At 39.9% G+C, this 22,080-nt stretch overlaps 1 protein-coding gene across 6 annotated transcripts in view; it reads right to left on the reverse strand.

Moving 5' to 3' along the window:
- SIL1 (SIL1 nucleotide exchange factor) overlaps positions 1-22,080 on the reverse strand; it is a 214,902-nt gene that overhangs the window by 78,757 nt on the left and 114,065 nt on the right. For all 6 annotated transcript variants that reach the window (XM_059417675.1, XM_059417672.1, XM_059417676.1 and 3 more), the window contains 2 exons: positions 11,571-11,691; positions 4,994-5,093 (listed from right to left, as the gene is read on the reverse strand). In XM_059417675.1, the coding sequence (XP_059273658.1) occupies positions 4,994-5,093; positions 11,571-11,691 (221 nt within the window). The remainder of the gene's footprint in view (positions 1-4,993; positions 5,094-11,570; positions 11,692-22,080) is intronic.

The raw sequence follows: 22,080 nt of genomic DNA on the forward strand, positions 1-22,080 counted from the left end.
TGCTGGCTCTTCAGTCCACAACTCACTAATGTAACATAAATGCTGCCGATGATGAGCAGCTGATTATACCACTTCTTTCTAACTTTGACAGGCCACTGCAAATTAGTTCATACACAGAGGTATAGTGTAGTTGTAGTTGCAGTTGTAGTTGTAGGACTTCCTCATCCTCCAATGACAAACCCACATAACATTTCATAAAAATGGGTATGCAAAAGAAAGAAGTAGCCAAGAAAGAAGTGCAACAAAGAAACTAACAGTGGTAACTCTGAAAGTAAAATTCCTATGGAATGTATATGGAGCTACAGAAGAGGCCACAATTTTTGCTTCAACTATCAGTCTTTTTCTTTTTCATTTTTTAAGATTTTATGTATTTTTTTTTTTGAGAGAGAGAGAGACAGCAACAGAGGGAACACAAGGAAGGGGAGTAGGAGAGGGGGAGAACAGGCTTCCCACGGAGCAGGGAGCCCGATGCAGGGCTCGATTCCAAGACCCTGGGATCATGACCTGAGCCGAAGGCAGACGCTTAATGACTGCCACCCCAGGCGCCTCCAAACATTATTTTTCAAACGTAAGAGAATGACAATCTATTCTTTCCCCCCTTATTTTCATTCATTTTATTGTTCTTTTCTTCTTCCTGATGATTCCAAGTTTTGTTCTACTGTTATTTCATTTTTATTTGGAGAATATTCTTTAGTCTTTCTTCTAGGTACATCAGCTAGTGACAAATTTTTTCAGTTTTCTTTTGTGTAAGAATGTCTTGATTTCAGGGTGCCTGGGTGGCTCAGTGGCCTTCGGCTCAGGTCATGATCTCAGGGTCCTGGGATTGAGCCCCACATCGAGCTCTCTGCTCAGCAGGGAGCCTGCTTCCCCCTCTCTTTCTGCCTGCCTCTCTTCCTACTTGTGATCTGTCAAATAATTAAATAAAATCTTAAGAAAAAGAAAAGAATGTCTTGATTTCTCTTTCACCCGTGAAGGATATTTTCATTGGCTATAGAATTCTGAGTGAACAGTTTTTTCAGGACTTGAAAATACTGTGCTACTTACTCTGGTCTTGGTAGTTTCAAATGAAAAATGCACTGTCAATCATTATACCGTTAGCTAGTATTTTTTTTTTCTGACTATCTGTTTTCAATATTTTTTCTGTATTTAATTTTCAGGAGGTTAACTGTGAAGAGTCAGAGTTCTCTGAGTTTATCCTACTGAAAATTCAGTTTCATCAATCTATTTGTTTATGCTCTTCATCATATTTGGGGATTTTTCCAACTTTATTTCTTAGTTTATTTTTTCATTATTTTTCAGTACTCTCTCCTTTCCTAAGACAGAAATGTTAGATCCTTCCTTGTAATCACACAGGTCCCTAAGTCTCTGTTCATTTGTTTTTTTCCATATTTAATCATTTCTGTCTTCAAGTTTATTGGTTCTTCTCTTTCCTATTCTGCTACTGAGCCCTAGTCAGTGATTTTTGAACATTTTCAGTTGTATTTTTTCAGTTCTAAAAATTTCATTTGGTTCTTTTTTCTATCATCTGCTTCTTTCCTAAGGTTGTAATTTGTTTCAACAGTGTTCAGAATCATTTGTTGAATGATTTTTGTAACTGTTTTAAAATCCTTTTTAGGAAATTCAAACTTCTGTGTCATCCCACTGTTGGCATCTATTAACTGTTTTGTTGGTTCAAGGTTTGATTTTTTTTTTTTTTAATTCTGGACATTTTGGGTATTAGTTTTAAGATTTCTCTAACTTACTGAATCTTCCTTTAAAGCACGCAGTTAAAATGTTTATATTTGGGGCACCTGGGTGGCTCAGTTGGTTAAGCGGCTGCCTTCGGCTCAGGTCAAGATCCTAGAGTCCTGGGATCCCGCCCTGCATTGGGCTCCCTGCTCAGCGGGAAGCCTGCTTCTCCCTCTCCCACTCCCCGTGCTGTGTTCTCTCTCTCAGTGTGTCCCTGTCAAATAAATAAATAAAATCTTAAAAAAATTTTTTTTAATGTTTACATTTAATACGCTGGTTCTGTCCTTCTTATATGGCTGTGACTCTAAGACAATTTAGTTTCCGGACCCTATGCAGCGTTATTTTGGTCTGTTTCCTTTATAACCTGCCAAAAGCACATCTAGAAACCTGCGAGTATTCCACACTATGTTTCAGTTATCAAATCTTCTGCTCTGTTAATTCTGGTCAGTTTCTCACGTGGGTCACCAGAGAATATGGCCAAGGCTTCATTTGTGAAATCCCTTTCTCCAGCTTCCTGTCTCCAAAATCCTACCACCATCCTCTAGTTAGGAGGAAGAACATCACCTGCCACCACTGGACACTCTACATTGGGACAGAAATCCTTCCTTGGCCTCTTTACCACCCTGCTGGGGAAACTGAAACACTGCTTCACTGATGCTAGTATGAGGGTGGAAGTTCAGGCTCCTCACTTACCCTCACTGACAACGTCCCAAAGTGGGGAGCAAAATGATGCTTCACACTACCTCAGTGCCAAGTAGAAGGTAAGAATATAGATTCTCCATTCACCATCACCCATTCCCCCCCCAACTCCCACCAACACACACAATCGCATCACCTCTGCTCCAAGTGAAAAATCACCTTGGTAGTGTAAGGCAGGGGAAGACATTCAAATATCCTACTTGGCCTCTACCGATACCACCCCAGCAGGTGAAGCAGCCTGCTACCCCCATGTAGAGGGTAGAAAACCAGGCTCTGCACTTGGTGTCTACTGGTACCACACCAGCAGAAGAAACAGAGAATAGTCTCCTACCATTGGGCAGAGGGTAGAAATACCAGCTCCCTGTTCAAGGCTCACTGATGCCACCTTGGTTAAGGCAGCAGAATACTGCATCATATCCTGTCACTGCCATTCATAGGTGGTAGAAGTTCAGCCTACCCACCTGGGTTCTGGTGATACCACTTTGGTGTAGGAATGAGAGTGCAGCCTGCTACCACCAAGTAGGAGGTGGAAATCCAAGTTTCCCATTCAACTTCTACTGGTACAAGTGTGGGGTGGGAGATTTCCATCATCTCTGGCTAAACTAGGACAGATATTGTCAAAAAGAACATAGCAACGAGCCCCTGATCCACATCTCTAACCATTTATCACTCAAAGGACATTTGGCCTCTTTCCAATAACTTGGCTATTGTTAATAATGCTTCTTAAACACTGGGGGCGGGGGGGGGGGGCTGTATCCCTTCAAATCAGTATTCTCGTATCCTTTCAGTAAATACCTAGTAGTGCAATGCCTGGATCATAAGGTTGGTCTATTTTTAACTTTTTGAGAAACCTCCATACTGTTTTCCAGACTGGCTGCACCAGTTTGCATTTCCATTAACAGTTTAAGAGGGTTCCCCTTTCTCTGCATCCTCAGCAACATTTGTTTCCCAAGTTGTTAATTTTAGCCATTCTGACAGCTGTGAGGTTAAAAAATATTTTCTTAATATTCATACTTTTCTATACGAACTTAACTATGGAAAAGAACACCACTAAAAGAGAACAAAAAGAAGAGATGGGGTAGAATGGGTCTATCACCCACAGAGAAGACATGAATCAGGGGCTCACTGCTATGTTCCCATCAGGTCCACATGAAGCCCGGAGGGGATGATAAGTGAGAATGAGTCCAACCCCTGGCCATAGGAACATCAATCTCTGTTCTAAGCACCTAGGCACACACCTCTCTCTTCTGCTGACCTCTGCTTCATCAGGTAAGAGGATTTGATTTTCCCCACTCTCCTAACCAGTGGTATGATGAAATTTTATCTTTTACCTTCCTACAACCACTGCCATCCTGCATCCTACTCATCTTCTCATACCATATACACTCTCCATACTGGGAGACGTGACTTCACTAAAATGAGGAAAGACATGTAGGACATGGTCTGCATATTAACACATCCTAATTAGGTCCTCCTCAACACCAAAACCAAAAAACAAAACAACAAAAGGCTCATTTGTCTCAGAAACGCTTAGCTCTAAACGATCTGAGGGACCTAAGGCTCCTTCCACTTAACATACAAGCTGTCAAGAACCTGATGCTGCCCCTCCAAGATACTGCCTGGATTCTGGGGCACCAGTAGAGAGACAAAGCAAAAGAGGACTGTGAGGAGGATAAGAGGGAGAACTTAGAGAGCCCTCTAAAGTAGCCATCAGAGGAGCTTCTTTCAAGGACAGACCTCAAATGCAAGTGCAAAAAAATGATATGGGAGCAGAGCTTGGGTTGTTCAGTCAGTTAAGCATCTGCCTTGGGCTCAGTTCATGATCCCAGGGTCCAGGGCTCAAGTCCCACATCGGGCTCCCTGCTCAGCAAAAAGCCTGCTTCTCCCCTTGCTTGTCCTCTCTCTCTGCCAAATTAAAAATAATACACACACACACACACACACACATTTATTTTTTTTAATAATGTGGGACATTTCTCTGGCTATCACATGAGTTCATGATCCATCTCAAGTTTAAGATTGGGCTGCATTTCTGCCTTTTTCTCCTTCTCATTCCCTTAGTTTGTACACAAATTCAGAACTGGAGGAAACCTCAGCCATCCTCTTGTTCCACCCCTGTGCTGTACATTTAGGAACATGAACCCTGGAACAGGGAATACATTTGCTACATGTTCAAAGGACATGGACAAGGATCAAGGCCTCCTTCCCAGCTTAGCTCCTCTGTTCTTTAAGCTTGTGTCTAATCCAAGTGAAAGTGAGGAGATTTGTGTTTTAATCTCTACTTCCCTCACTCTTGTCTGTAAAAATGAAGAGTATGATTATCTCTTCTTTGTGCCTCTATTTCCCCAAACATAAAATGCAAAGTTAGAACCTAAACAATTAAATGCTCCCAGCATTGGTTTATTTTTTTTAATAAGGATTACTTATTTGGCATTAACTACCCTTTGAATTATTTTACAGTATTATTATCATAACCCCATGTATATTTTAACAGCTGCAGGAAGAAATGATTCCTTTCAAGGCTGTCCAGTAGGCTTACTAACTCCCTGGAAAGAGTATCACACACCTTGTCTTCCTTTGAACTCTCCACTTCTGCCCCCTCCTTGAATTTTGCCAGAGCACTCTTGAGGTCCTGAGATGTGTAGGTGTTAGTGTTGATGTCCAGCCTGTCCAAAGAGAAGGTGAGAGTCAGGAAGGAGGCACCATCTTTCCCAAGGAAAAAACACCCCCCACCACCACAGGGGCTGGCACTCCAAAACAAGGTAAGCCAGGCCAGCTCTAACTCAGAGTGCACCACTCTAACTTTGACTTTGGTCAGCCACAAGCAAACAGGTAGTCTTACCTTGAAGCTAGAGGAGAAAATACACAGTTGAAGATGGGGTCATTTCATGAAAGAGGAGGAAATGCCATGGGGCAGACAGAGGCCTACCATGGAGAGAGAGCTCTCAGCCAGCTACACAGGCAGAAGTATGTCTGGAATGTCAGTGTGATGCTGTTCTGGCAGCATGTGACAGGAGGACCTCCTGGAAATAGTGGGCACAAAGGGTATAACAAGCACCTTATTTATATTCTTCTAGTAAAGGGGGACCTGAACACCCCCCTATATGGGCCTGGCCTGATTTCATAAGGCAATCTTTCTTCACAAAAAAAGGCTGGATAAAATCACACCTTTAAAACCAACTCCTAGGGGTGCCTGTGTGGCTCAGTGGGTTAAAGACTGCTTTTGGCTCAGGTCATGATCCCAGAGTCCTGGGATCAAGCCCCGCATCAGGTTCTCTGCTCAGCAGGAAGCCTGCTTCCTCCTCTCTCTGCCTGCCTCTGCCTACCTGTGATCTCTCTGTCAAATAAATAAATAAATAAATCTTAAAAAAAAAAAAATGAAACCAACTCCTGGGCAAAGAGAAAACGCAGGAGGTATGTATCAATCTGACCAAGGAATAAGTTTGAGATACTGAGGACTAGACACAAAGCCAACCACCTTCCAAAGTCAGCCTCTGAGGAGAGGGAGGAAAGAAACAAATGTGGATGTCATTTCAAGAACTTGGCAAAAACTCAAGTGGCATCTTCTCAAAGCCCCCTGGAGCTGATCCAAGCCATGACTGTTCTTCTTGAGAGAAGGCATTCATGGGATGGGGTGGGTTTTGCCACCAATGGTGACTTCTGATCAGTGAACAGACAGGTAAGACTAAGAGTAACATAAACAAAGGAAGTGTGGAATGTGGTCTGTGCTTGACAACACTATCCAGCTCTGGGCAGGGGAAGGGGGTGGCGGGGTGGTTTAAGGATAGCCCAGGAGATATATACAGGTGGGGAAGGAAGGGGCTAACAGGCTGCTCTGGGCAAGATAAGCATATCAGTCTAAAAGTCAAGATGTCAGCAGGCCTTAGTGCCTATGAGAGGCACATGCTCTTAGGGCTTTGCTCATTTAGTCTTTGATTCATCCTAGAAACCTCTTAGAGCCCTAAGAAAAATGCTTGTCTTCTCTAAACCTCAATCTTCATAAACTAATTAATAATAGCTAATCACTCCCATTTATTGAACACTTAACCATGTGTCAGTCATTGTTTTAATCCTTTAAAAGTATTATTTCATTCAACTGATTACCACAATCCTACGAGGTAGGGAAGATGACCCCTCTTTCAGAAGAGCATCACCCACTGACAGTAGCATGAGGAAGCCACTGCCCTGCCCCTTATCCCTAAAACAGAGGTAAATATTTGGGGGCACAGCCTAAACGGATTACCCCCTCCCTCCTCTAAGACTTGGTTGGAACAAATCCCATCATGCTAATACCTCTATTCACTGCCTTAAGTGCTGCTCTTCCAGGCCACTTGCCATCATCCATTCTCAGCCCAACCTATACACACATACAAGTGTGTGCATGTGTGACTGCACACACAGACATCAAATCATCTTCAGCTGGTATGCCCACTTCATTCTTCACTCAGAAAAATAGATGCTATCATCAAGAACATCTTCATATTCCACTCATCACCTCTATACACCAACCTACACCAAATATACACTGTCTGCTTTCCCCTCTACAGCGAAGGGTAACAGTGTCCCTGCTCCTATTAAACTTATGTTCCAGATTCCACTTCTCTTTTCAAAAGTTTTAACTCCCATAATTATACTTCTCTCTCCTGTCTGCATCTTCATTTTCTCTCTCTGGTTGGATTATTCCTTTGAATATACCAACACTCTTTTTGACTCCAGGGTCTCTAATTATCATGCCATTCCTCTTCTCCTCCTCAGAGTAAAACTTTATAACACATTGTCTTCACTCACTATTCTCATCTTCATGACTTCTACCTACACTGCCATTTGCTCTAATCCGGATTCAGTTCCCACAGCCTACTAAAACTTCTCATCAAGATTACTAAAGTAATTGACGACCAGATCCCATGGACTCTTCACTCATGTCAATCTCCTTAACTACTGTGTGGCATTTACAAAGTTCACCACCACCTTGTTGAAATACCCTCCTTCCTAGCTACTTGTTACTACATTCTACGGCTGCTTCCCCTTCCTTCCTCCTTCTCTGACTCTTTTCTTGGTTCCTCATCTCCTACTGAACCCTATATACTTGATTGCTTTGGAGTTCAATCCTGAACAACCATCTCTATTTCCACATTCTCCACTAGTTCTTTTAAAATACCTGTCAGGCTGGGCACCTGGATGGCTCAGTTGGTTAAGCATCTGCCTTCAACTCAGGTCATGATCTCAGGGTCCTGAGATCAAACCCCACGTCAGGGTCCCTGCTCAGCAGGGAGTCTGCTTCTCCCTCTTCCTCTGCCCCTCCTCAACCCGCTGCTCATGCTGTCTCTCAAAAAATAAAATCTTTTAAAAAAATTAATTAAGATAAAATAAAGTATCTGTCAGGCAATGATGTCCAAAGTTATATCTTTGACCAATCCTCTCCCCAGAGTACCAGCCAGACTGTGGTACAACTGACTGATGTATCATGGATCTCAGATATTCATCAGGCACCTCAAATTTACTACATGTAAAACAGAGGTCTTGATGTTTCTCCCCATTAATCTGCTCCTTTCTCAATCTTTTCTATTTCAATAAATGGTACTTCTAAGAACCTACTTGTGTTAAATCCCAAAATGAGCTTTATCTCAAATACCTTCCCACTGCCTTCCTTCAACCCCTAAATCTTTATAAGCAAGCCCCCCTGGCACCACCTCCAAATTAAATCTCCACACCCAACCACTCTCCATCATGACACTATCTAGACTAAGCCACCATTATAACTTACCTGATCTACTGAAATGACACCCTAATTGTTTCTCTGTGCTTCTTCTTTTGTCCATCCTCAATCTACTCTCCATACACACAGCAATAGACTGAATTTGCTAAACTACATCATATTTGACTACTCTCCCACCCCAAATCCTCCACTGGATTTCCATTACAATTCTACTTAAATGAAGACAGCTCAACATGCACCTCCAAACTTCACATGATCTGGCCCCTCTTGAGGCCACTCTCCAAAACCATCTATTATGCTTCTTTCTTCTCCTACTCTCTAGTCACTCTGGTCATTTTCCTATTTCCCAAACTTGATGGAGTCTCTTCCTTGACAAAGCTGGAGATTCTCCTTTTTCTCTCTGCCTGAGATGCTCTAACCTTAACTCTGTAAAATTAACTCTTTGCATAACTAAATCCCAGTCATTTTTCAGGTCTTGTTTTAAATATCACCTTAATGAGACCTTCCAAAACCATCCTATTTAAACTGGACTTCCCTAGGGACTAATTACCTTGCTTATTTCTTCCCTATTTTCTACCACTATCTGTAATTATTTCTCTTGCATTTTTATTTTTCTGTTTTTCTGCCTGCCAGCCTAACACTAGCATCCTGTTTCATTTACTACTGTATCTCCAGTACATGGCACATATGCACTCAACAGGTCTTTTATGAAATTAATGAATGGAGCAAGAAAATGGCTCTGTCTTTGGCCCACTCCCTTAATCACAATGCTGTATTCTACCATGTTAAATGCTCAACTCAAGATGGGAAAACCTGATTGTACACCGTCCTTCATCCCTCTGAACTGAAGAAGACAGTGATTCAAAGAAGATGGTTGTTCCAGGGCAAAAAAGACTGATACAATGTTGGGATGTTGACAGGGATATGAACTAAAACCAGTGGAGATGACAATGCCTAAGACATAAATAGCAAGAGAAAACCCAACTGCTAGGAACCAAATATACACTGAAGGCAGTGCCAGGAGAGGCCTCTGAAACAAGTCAGAGTCAGATGCCTTATCCCAGATTTTAGAGCCCAGAGTCATTACAGCTCTAGTTAGCAGTGTGGCCAGTCATATATCCAGCAGAACTGGTGGACAGGCTGCCATGGATGCTAAATGGACAGGCTGCCATTGCATGCTAAATGGACCGTACCCATCTCTCCTTAACCAGTGGTTCTAAACTCAGTGATCATCAACCTCTTTGACAATCTGATGGAAAGCTGTGGGCCTTGTCTTCTTGTCCCCTGAACAGAATGAGCAGATAAGCAAACTACTCTAAAAATTGTGGAAATGAACCCTGCCCTTTGGCCACTGTTACCATTCTGGTACTGAAGAGCCAGGAAGACAATTTTAAGTAGAACTGGAGGAGCCCAAGATGAGGTCCACAGCAGAAGGAAGAAGTCACCATCAGAGGTGGCCAGAGATTCACTGAGTTTACAGCAGTGAAACCCACACCACTTTGTCCATGATTCTGGTTGCTGTTTAGACAGGTTTGCTACTACTAATAAATGCGGAGAAGGAAGAGGATATGTCCAATATACCCTGGAGGCTATTCCAGACCAGAACCCTCAGAAACATTCTGAAGGAGAAAAGTAAAGAGGCAGAAATAAAACAGATATCTCTCTCTTATGGTGTGCCTATTACAGACCACACGAATAATTTTGATTTCTAGCCTAAAAAGATAAAAGCAACTGACAAAGCATTTAGTAATCTTACTGAAGATCTATGGTAAGGTACTGGAAAAAGAACTTTCCACAAGTACTAAAATCAACAAATTCCAAGTTAATCAAGTTCCTAATTCAATATTCTTAAACCAAGAATAAAATAAGCTTTTTATTTAGAAAATAGGACTTGGCACAGAGGTGATAAAAGACCTCCTGACGTACTCTGAGACACTGATATATGTGTGCATATATGTGTGTGCTAGGGATGGAGGGAGCTTGGCAGGGGTTACAACAATGAAATTTTATTCTTTCTTCGATGGTTGTGAGAAATTAATCATCATAGGGCCTCCAGGTATAAACCTGTCAAGAGAGATGGGGAAGATAAAGATCCTCCCCAGTTAGGAGTGACTGTGTGGAGGACAAATATCCTTATCACAATATATAATCAAATTTTCTAACAGTAAAAAACACCCACATCTGAGCAGGTTGCTCTGTGGGGTTGTTGGTACCATAGGACTGAAGGTACATATGGACAGGCTAAATAACCTTTTGTTGAGTACATCAAAGAAATGACTCAGGTTAAGAATTGGGTCTCTCCTTTAACTTCTGGCTCTTATCTAACTGCAGAATATGGTTGAAATAACGAAAATTCAAGGACTGAGTAACACTAACCCAGCTCAATCCATTATTGACTGTCAATACTTGCATTCATTTAGAATAGGGGCATCAACTCTTTGTTATGACCACATAATATTTTAGGTTTTATGGGCCTTATGGTAATCATCCCAACTAACTCAACTCTGCCAGCTAATAGGAAAGTGGACACAAACTATACATAAATGAATGAGCATAACTGTGTTCCAATAAAACTTTATTTATGGACACTGAAATCTCTAAGAGCTATGAAATATCATTCTTTTGCTATTTTCCAACCATTAAAAAATGTTAAAAACAACTTAGCTGTGGGCTGCACAAAAACAAGCAGCAGTCCCAGTATGGCCCACAGCCCATAATTTGCTGGTCCCTGTGTTAGAAACCTCATGATTGGTATTTACGACCTTTAAAATTACCCAAATCTAGCAGCCCCTGCAAACCCCAGGTCTCTTCCTCCCTCACATAAAAAAGAACTTGCAAGTAGTACTTACTAATTCAAAGCAAAGAATAGAAAAATAGACAAATTGCCCAAAATCAAATACTCTAAACTGGTTATTAAAAAATAAAGCAATCTCTTACCATTGGAGAATTTTTATCCTGCAAGAAAGCCTGTTTAATATGGACTAACAAGAGGAAAAGTTAGTCTGAATTAAAGACTTTAAAATGCAATTTTATTGTTCACCAAGGAAGTATTACTGCAAAGCAGAAGGCCTAACAGGCCTGTTTTAATGAATAGATGACTCATCTGTAATCAGCACATTAATTGTTGGGATTCAAATGGGTGCTCTTAAAGTACTGGGAAAAATAGCTTCATTTTTAAAGCAGGTTAAGCATTCCCCCTACAGCCCTTTCTAAAGTATCAATTTGCTTTGCAAACCAATTCTTTCTGTAGATTCTACAAGTAAACTTCCACAAAACCTTGACAGATTTATCACAAATTCTAGACTACTAGACTTCAAATTTTTGAAAAAGCCACAGGAATTTGGGTAAGAAACATTTTATTTTCATTACTTTCAGTATTACAAAATCAATATTGTCAACCTCCCAGTCCCTATGGTCATCACTGTACCTTCTGCCTTTTTTCAACCCTTTCAAATTACTTCGGAACTTGTCCTCTTCTTGAAGTTTCACTTCTCTTGCCCCAGTCTGGAGATTCAGCCGCACATGGGATCCTGCAGGGACAGCCTGCCCTAAAAGCCAAGAAGAAAGAGGGCTCATGAGGCAGACAGTCCTCAAAGGGACAGTGCAATGGGATGTTTGGCTAACATTGTGTTCCACTGCCTGACTCCATCCATCTCTCTAACACACACACATACCTCACACATATTTTCTCCTTTTGCTAATACATATCAAATTAAGGGAATGAGGCAGATGGGCAAGGGCATCTGCACTTCAATCAAGAGACCAATAACTCCAGTTAGAACCTGCATCTTTAAGCTATTCTGTTTTCTTTAAACTGAGCTATAATAAGTCTTTCTGTTAATGTGCAGGTGAATAGTAAATACTACTCACCCTTAAGGATGTGGCTACATCCCTGCATCCTTCATGACATGCTTCTTGCCCCTCCCCAACAATCCCAGACAACCCCAGCGAGCTTGCCATTCCACCAAGCTTAGACCTCACCACCTTCTTCTATTCATCATCAGGCTCCTTCTGTGAGGCTCTCTCCCTGATGAGCACAGGGACTATATCTCTTCCTATTTTATTTCCCAAGCCCCCAGACCAGGGTGTGATTGGAAGGTAAGAGGATAGAGCAAGCCAAGGAGTCAGGGAATGGAATCAACAGAAACTAGAAACTAAAAATCTATGCCCAACCATCTCAGAAGAGACAATCCACTAACTGAAAAAACAAGTAATGTGAATGGATGGGCTATTCATACACAGTGTACAAAATTACTCAAAGACAGCTGAAAAGCAGGTAAGGACACTACAAAAAAAGAACTACAGGCCGGTATCTCTGATGAACTCAGATGCAAAGATTCTCCACAAAATATTAGTGAACTAAATCCAATAATACATTAAGAAAGTCATTTACCATGATCCAGTGAGATTTACTCCTTGGGTGCACAGGTGGTTCGATATTTGCATATCAATGAACGTGACAGGTCACATGGACAAGAGAAAGCATATAAATTCATTTCAAGAGATGTAGAAAAAGTATATGACAAAATAAAATACCCATTCATGATAAAAACCCTCAACAAATAAGATCTAGAGGAAACATACCTTAATATAATAAAGCCCATCTATGAAAAACCCACAGGTAATATCATCTTCAATGTGAAAAAACTGAGAGCTTGGCCCCTAAGATCAGAAACAAGACAAGAACATCCACTGCTGCCACTTTCATTCAACAGAGTGCTGGAAGTCCTAGCCACAGCAATCAGACAAGAAGAAGAAATAAAAGGCATCCAAATCAGTAAAGAAGAAGTAAAACTTCCACAATTTGCAGATGACATGATACTATATGTAGAAAATCTTAAGACCACCCTAAAAAATTACTAGACCTGATAAATGAGTTTAGTCAAGTCACAGGATACAAAATCAATATACAGAAATCTGATGCATTTCTATACACTAATAATGAAGGTCAGAAAGAGAAATTAAGAAAACAATCTCATTTATGATTGTACCAAAAATAATAAGATACTTAAGAATATAACTAAACAAACAGATGAAAGACTCATACTCTGAAAACTGTAATACTGATGAAAGATGTCAAAGAAGGGACCATTGGTGGTTCAGTCAGTTAAGCGTCTGCTTTTGACTCAGGTCATGATCCCAGGGTCCTGGGATCAAGGCCCACAACAGACTCTGCTTTGCAGAGAGCCAGCTTCTCCCTCTGCCTGCTGCTCCCCGTTTGTGCACTCTCTCTTTCTCTCTCTCTTTGACAGACAGACAGATGGATAGATAGATAGATAAGACATAAACAAATGAAAAGCTATTCATTCCATGCTCATGGATTGGAAGAGCAAATATTGTTACAATGTCCATACTACTCAAAGAAATCTACATATTTAATGTAATCCCTAACAAAACACCAAAAGTATTTTTCACAGAGCTAGAGCAAATAATCCTAAAATTTGTGTGGCAACACAAAGACCCTGAATACCCAAAGCAATTCTGAAAAAGAAGCAAACTGGAAGTACAACAATACCAGATTTGAAGATATACTACAAAGCTGCAGTAATTAAAACAGTATGGTACTAGCACAAAAATGGACACAGAGATTAACAGAATAGTGTCCAGATAAACCCACAATTATATGGTCAAGTAATGTATGACAAAGGAGGCAAAAATATACAGTGGCAAAAAGACAGTCTCTTCAACAAATGGCATTGGGAAAACTGGACCCCCTTCTTACCCTATGCACAAAAATAAATATAAAATAAATTAAGAACCTAAATGTGAGAACTGAAACCATAAAAATCCTAGAGCAGAGCACAGGCAGTGATTTCTGGCTGTAAGAACATTTTTCCAGATATGTCTCCTAAGCCAAGGGAAACAAAACCAAAAGTAAACTACAGGGATTAGATCAAAATAAAAAGCTTCTCCATAGCAAAAGAAGCAACAAAACAAGATGACAACCTACTGAACAGAAGATATTGAAAGTGATATACCTGCTAAGAGGTTAGTATCCAAAATACATATGAAGAACTTACACATCTCAACACCAAAAGAAAACAAATAATCCATTTGGAAAATGGGTAGAAAGCTTTGCACTAGTGGTGGGGCAAACTGCTGCAGCCACAGCGCCATTAGGAAATAGTACAGAGGTTCCTCAAAAATTAAAAATAGAATTACCATGCAATCCAGTAATTCCACTATTGAGTATTTACACAAAGAATACAAAAACACTAATTTGAAAAGATATATGCACCCTTATGTTTACCACAGAATTATTTACAATGGCCAAAATATGGACATAACCCAAGTGTCCATCAACAGATAAATGGATAAGAAAGATGTGGTATATGTATATACAATGGCATGTTACTCAGATATAGAGAAGAATGAAATCTTGCCATTTACAACAACATGAATCTAGAGGACATAATGCTAAGTGAAATAAGTCAATCAGAGAAAGACAAATACCATACGATTTCAACTCATATGTGGTATTTAACAAACAAAACAAACAAGAGACAAAACACTAGACTCTTAAATATAGACAACACACTCACAGTTACTAGAGGGGATGTGGGTGGGGATGTAGGCAAAACAGGTAAAGGGGATGAAGAGTATACCCATCATGATGAGCACTGAGTAATATAGAGACATCACTATATTGTACACCTAAAACTAATAGAATACCATATGTTAACTATACTGGAAATAGAGAAGAATTTTTAAAAATATTGTTTAAAAAGCAAGTGTGCAAGATCACATACTACAAACAGATTGTTACCCAGAAACTACTATATACCAGCTACTGTGGCAGGTTCTAAGAATACAAAGAGGAATGTTAATGGCCACAGGGATAGAAAATTTTAGGGAAAGAGTTCAAGATATTAGAAATCTAGATGAAATCCTGCTCTGTGCTTTTTCCTGCCAGAGGATGGCATGGCCTTGCTGATGTTGAATTTGATCCAAGGATCAAAAAAGGATGACAATATTTTAAAAATTCCTTTAAGGGAAGCATATAGCATGAGTTCTCTCAGAACTTAGACCAGGTAAACCTTAAGTATAAAAAGGTAATGAGGTAGCAAGATTTCAAGTTTTCTCAATTCTGGCAGAACCACAGTGAACTCCAAGTTCTACTGACCACTGTGTCTCTACCAGAGAACTAAAAGCCAGGGAAATACCATGCCAAGACAAGCTGTTCAGATCCTGTTGCCCCCACTTCAGTAGAGAGTTTCTGTATCTTTGGCTAAAAAAATTAATGGGAAATTAAGTACATGAGTATATGTACATAACCATCTTCTTCTAACCTCAAAATCAACCAAAATGCTTCAAGGTTAAAAAAAAATACATGCCCAAAGTAGAGTGGGGAAAACTTTCTCTGGGGAGGCTTCCTGAATAAGGTTAAACTAGTGGTTGAATGAGGCAAAACGGCTGGGAAAATAGGGAATCCAAAATAGAGCTGTGCGTGCAAAGACTCAGACACAGAAACTGACAGGCTACATTCAGGCAGCCAGGAGCAAACGAATCAGGGAGAACTGGAAAGACCGGTGGCAGCTGAGGACAAGATGAGGCCAACTGGTGGCAACAACAAGGAACTGGCAACTTCTATGCTTTTCCAGGATCATGGGGCAAGAGGTATCTTCTTTACCATTAATCTCTCCATGTGTGAAGGCAAGAGGTTGTCTCACCTGGAGAGATCCCAAACTGACAAAACAACAGAGTATCTTTCTAGCCTAAAGGCTAATAAGCAGGCCATCCTTGATATTCCCTTTACCTCACCATCCCCTATACCCAATGCATCTCTAAAACCTAGTGATTTTTCCTGTTACAACATCTCTTGAATTCATTCTGTCCTCCTCACCACTGCTCTTGTCCAAACCATCACCATGTCTCTTCTGGACAGTGCCACAGCCTTTCCGTGGACTCCTTAATCTATTCTTAGCTCCTGGTCCAATGTTCTTTACAAACAACAGTTTGAGGGTTTTTTGTTGTTGTTGTTGTTGTTGTTGTCGGTGGTGGTGGTGGTGGTGGTGGTGGTTTGTTTTTTTAAATACAAATCTGACTATGTCATTACCTTGTTTCAAACCTTTTAGGGGCTTCTGACTTCTCTCAAAATAAAATTGAAAGTCCTCATGGTGGTCAATGAGGCCCATTAGTATCTAGCCCCTGCCTGCCTTTTCAGCCTTGTCCACTCCCTATTCTCCTTTTTCCATTCCATGAAAGAAGCTTGTTTATTCCTACCATGGGGCCATTCCACTTGCTGTTCGTTTTGCCCAGAAGGCTCTTTCCAACCCCAGCCTCCCTATCTCCTCAACTTCCCAATCCCAGCTAACAGTTACTTCCTCTGAGTGGTATCCTCTATTTTCTCAGACCAGACCCGGCTGATCCTGCTCCCTACATTCATTCGCAGCACCACGGACCGCAATCAGTGGTTACAGTTTAGCGTTTTTATTCATCTGTTAAAAAGAAATGGTCACCATTTTATCCCCAGGGCCTATCCTATGGTCTAGTACACAGCAAATCCTCAATAATTATTTGCTGAGTAAAGATTAAAAATGAAAAAGAAGAAATCCTAGCTCATCTAGAGGTGTGTGGAAAGACCAAAAAGGATTTTTACTAGCTCAAGAGGATTCAAAATAATTAGTCATGTTAATAGTTTCTTTTGTAGTAATACTACTACTAGTAATACAAACAAGAGTAGCACTTTGAAATTTCAGACTTTTGATCAAAATTAGAAATGGACAAGGTGAAAAAAAGTATGTGACTAATAGTTTCAAAACATAACAGGTTATATAATATGCCAAAGTGGCCAAGGAACAGACTAGAATCTTATGTGAATCCACTTATTTGGGGAAAATTCCAAAATTACTCCCTTCACATAAGCCACCACAGGGGGCAAGAGCAACCACAATAGCATTAACTTAAAATACAGGTTACGCTCATTTAAGATACACAATGGCAGCAACAGAGGCAGCAGAAAACAGAATATTTTAAATGTTTCCACCCCACTGGGAAGAAGGCCAATTTAGCATGCAACTTGACCTGCATCCTTCCAGAGCCTCTATGAAGGAACAGGGACACTCAAAGAGCAGAATGGATACAAAAAGTCACAAGGTAAATCCAGGTCAAGAGTCAGCAATTGAAAGGTGGAAGGCAAGGGGGAAGGCAGAAAATATGACAGGGATCCAGAAAGGCCCCTCAAACAGGCCTGCAAAGCCTACTGTAACAATGTCCCTACTACTGGCCCTCTGGGGACAAACCATGGCCTGAATAAACAGTCTCTGACAAAAGGAAACACTGTCCAAATTAAGTAAGGCCACATCATACTTGAATTTTGATGCCCACTGAGAATCTGTCACTGACTTCAATCATAGTCCAAGACCCAGGTAATAACTCTTGCTTTTCCATGGGGGAAAATCTGTGGTGGACTACATTATTGTCACCAACTGTCCCCCACTTTGCCTGTATCCACACCCTTTGTCAGGACCTTGCAGCACCTCCTACCATGGTGGAGTACTTTCCTACCCCTTGACTCTGGACTTTGTTTATGATGTGCTTCAGCCAGTGGGATGTCAGCAAATATGCCATAGCGATTTGAAATGTGCTTATATGTTTTGCTAGTCTTTTGGAATTCTATCATCACCATGAGAAATGTTTGCCAGCATTCTGGTCTGAGAAGGATGAGACCCATGGAGCAAATGTGGACCCCAACTGCAGAACGGAGCTAAGCCCAGCTGAGCCTAGCCATGGTAAACCAGGTCTAGCTGATCTACAGACACATGAGCAAGAATAAAAGATTGGACTTCTTTTATAACTTATTACTCTGAATTACCTTTAAACATACACAAAAACTGCAAAAATAATTCAATTTCCATATATTGTTCACACAGCCTTTCCCAATGTTAATAGCATTAATTTAACATAATAACATAGTCATAGATAACTATTCCAACTGGGAAATTAACAATAATGCTAACCAAATTATAAAGATCCTTTTTTAAGCCTCAGTGTTTCCACAATGCCCTTTTTTGTTCCAGGATTCCATATCACCTTTGGTTGTTATTTCTCCCCCGTTTCCTGTAGTATGCAAGAATCCCTCAGCCTTCCCTTGTCTTTTATAATCCTGACATCATCAAGGAATACTGATCAGTTTTTCAGGACTGTTTGGTGTCTTCTCATGATTAAACTGAGGTCATTCATCCTTGACAGAATGGCCAAGTACAGGACACGGTGTTATTCTTGGTGCATTATATTGCAAAGTTTGTGGTGTTAATAATTTTATGACTAGTGATATCGGACTTGATTAACTAATAAAAAGTAGTACCTACTGAGCTTTTTATACTGTAGTAAACAAAAATCAGAGCAGACTACCAAACTGAAAAGAATAGCTTGGCCACTTCTCAACAACTTAAAAGTTACCATATGAAGCCAGCAACTCCACACCTAGGTGTATACCCAAAAAATTTTAAAATGTGTTCACCAAAAACGTGTACATGAATACTCACTGTAGCATCATTTACAATAGCTAAAATGTAGAAACAACCCTAGTGTCCATCAACCAATAAATGAAGAAAAAGTGGTATATACATATGGTAGAATACTATTCAACCATTAAAAGAAATGAAACACTGACAAATACAATGTAGATGAACCTTGGATACATTATGTTCAGTGAAAGAAGACAGGTAAGAAAAGTCACATATCAGACAGTTCCTTTTAAATGAAATTCCAAAAGAGGCAAATCAAACAACAGTACATGGGTGGTTGTCAGGAGCTAGGGAGAGGAAGGAATGGGATGTGACTGCTAATTAGGATGGAGTTTCTTTCGGGGCGGATGAAAATGTTCTGGCATTAGACCATGCTAATTGTTGTACAGTACTGTGCATATACCAAAAGCCGGAGAATTGTTAAAAAAAATTACAAGGGAAATTCTTTGAGATTATAGAAATCCCTTTTCTTCTGAAACCGCACCATTAGAGAAATTCTTCTGCAACAACTACCACCGTGTTGGTGGTCTAATGGCGATTTTCTACTTCCTTCCTTTCTAATATGTTAATTGAAATTTCAAGCACAGGAAAAGGCAGGGCACAATGAATACAGACACCTATATCACGTAACTGTTGCTTTTTTGTCATAACTGCTTCACAGAAGCAATGTTACAAACAGAAACATAATACACAAAATGTTACAAACAGAAACAAGTCAGTTCTAAATATTTCCATATGCACCTCTCAAAAAAAAAGAAAATTTGCTACAAAGAAGAGGAAATACAATAGCACTAAATTCATATCTCTCAATAGTTACCCTGAATGTAAATGAGCCAAATGCCCCAATCTAAAAGACACAGCATATCAGAATGGATAAAAAAACAAAAGTCATCAATATGCTATCTACAAGAAACTTATTTTAGACCCAAAGACACCTCCAGATTTAAAATGAGGGGGTGAAAATCAATTTACCATGCTAATAGACATCAAAAGAAAGCTGGGGTGGCAATCTTTTTATCAGATAAATCAGATTTTAAGCCAAAGACTATAATAAGATGTGAGGAAGGGCACTATATTATACTCAAAGTATCTGTCCAACAAGAAGATCTAACAATTTTAAATATCTATGCCCCTAACATGGGAGCAGCCAACTACATAAACCAATTAATAACAAAATCAAAGAAACACATTGACAAAAGTACAATAATAGTAGGGGACTTTAACAGCCCCCTCACTGAAATGGACAGATCATCCAAACAAAAGATCAACAAGGAAATAAAGGCCTTAAATGACACACTGGACCAGATGGACATCACAGATCTATTCAGAACATTCCATCCCAAAGCAACAGAATACACATTCTTCTCTATTGCACATGGAATATTCTCCAGAATAGATCACATCCTGGGTCACAAATCAGGTCTCAACCAGCACCTAAAGATTGGGATCATTCCCTGCATATTTTCAGACTACAATGCTCTGAAGCTAGAACTCAATCACAAGAGGAAATCTGGAAAGAACCCAAATACATAGAGATTATAGAGCATCCTACTAAAGAATGAATGGGTCAACCAGGAAATTAAAGAAGAATTGAAAAAATTCATGGAAACAATTGAAAATGAAAACACAACTGTTCAAAATCTGTGGGACACAGCAAAGGCAGTCCTGAGAAGAAAAATATATAGCAATACAAGCCTTTCTCAAGAAACAAGAAAGGTCTCAAATACACAACCTAACCCTACACCTAAAGAGCTAGAAAAAGAACAGCAAAGAAAGCCTAAACCCATCAGGAGAAGAGAAATCATAAAATTCAGAGCAGAAATCAATGAAATAGGGCGCCTGGGTGGCTCAGTGGGTTGGGCCGCTGCCTTCGGCTCAGGTCATGATCTCAGGGTCCTAGGATCGAGTCCCGCGTCGGGCTCTCTGCTCAGCGGGGAGCCTGCTTCCCTCTCTCTCTCTCTCTGGCTGCCTCTCTGTCTACTTGTGATTTCTCTCTGTCAAATTAATAAATAAAATCTTAAAAAAAAAAAAGAAATCAATGAAATAGAAATTAAAAAAAAAAAAACAATAGAAAAAAATCAATGAAACTAGGAGCTGTTTCTTTGAAAGAATTAATAAGATCAATAAACCCTTGGCCAGACTTATCAAAAAGAAAAAAGAAAGGACCCAAATAAACAAAATCATAAATGAAAGAGGAGAGATCACAACCAAACCAAAGAAATACAAACAATTACAAGAACATATTATGAGCAACTATATGCCAGCAAATTTGACAATCTGGAAGAAATGGATGCATTCCTAGAGAGGTATAAACTACCAAAATGGAACCAGGAAGAAATAGAAAACCTGAACAGACCCAGAACCAGTAATGAAATTGAAGCAGTAACCAAAAATCTCCCAAGAAACAGGAGCCCAGGGCCAGATGGTTTCCCAGGGGAATTCTACCAAGCATTTAAAGAAGAATTAATTCCTATTCTCCGGAAACTGTTCCAAAAAATAGAAATGGAAGGAAAACTTCCAAACTCATTTCATGAGGCCGGAATTCTTTCAAAAAAGAAAACTGCAGATGAATATCTTTGATGACCACAGATGCGAAAATGCTCACCAAAATACTAGCCAATAGGATCCAACAGTACATTAAAAGGATTATTCACCACAACCAAGTGGGATTTATTCCAGGGCTGCAAGGTTGGTTCAACATCTGCAAATTAATCAATATGATACAATACATTAATAAAAGAAAGAACGAGAACCATATGATACTCTCAATAGATGCTTAAAAAGCATTTGACAAAGTGCAGCATCCTTTCTTGATCAGAACTCTTCAAAGTATAGGGATAGAGGGCACATATGTCAATATCATCAAAGCCATCTATGAAAAACACACAGCGAATATCATTCTCAATGGAGAAAAACTGAGAGCTTTTCCACTAAGGTCAGGAACACGACAGGGATGTCCATTATCACCACTGCTATTCAACAGAGTACTAGAAGTGCTAGCCTCAGCAATCAGACAATAAAAAGAAATTAAACGCATCCAATCAGCAAAGAAGAAGTCAAACTATCACTCTTTGGAGAAGATATGATACTTTATGTGAAAAACCCAAAAGACTCCACTCTAAATCTGCTAGAACTTGTACAGGAATTCAGTAAAGTGTCAGGATATAAAATCAATGCACAGAAATCAATTGCATTTCTATACACCAAAAAGACAGAAGAAAGAGAAATTAAGGAGTCAATCCCATTTACAATGGCACCCAAAACCTTAAGGTACCTAGGAACAAAACTAACCAAAGAGGCAAAGAATCTGTACTCAGAAAACTATAAAGTACTCATGAAAGAAATTGAGGAAGACACAAAGAAATGGAAAAATGTTCCATGCTCATGGATTGGAAGCACAAATATTGTAAAAATGTCTATGCTACCTAAAGCAATCTACACGTTTAATGCAATCCCTATCAAAATACC

This window comes from Mustela nigripes, chromosome 12, assembly GCF_022355385.1.
Source record: "Mustela nigripes isolate SB6536 chromosome 12, MUSNIG.SB6536, whole genome shotgun sequence".
Classification (NCBI taxonomy): Eukaryota; Metazoa; Chordata; class Mammalia; order Carnivora; family Mustelidae; genus Mustela; species Mustela nigripes.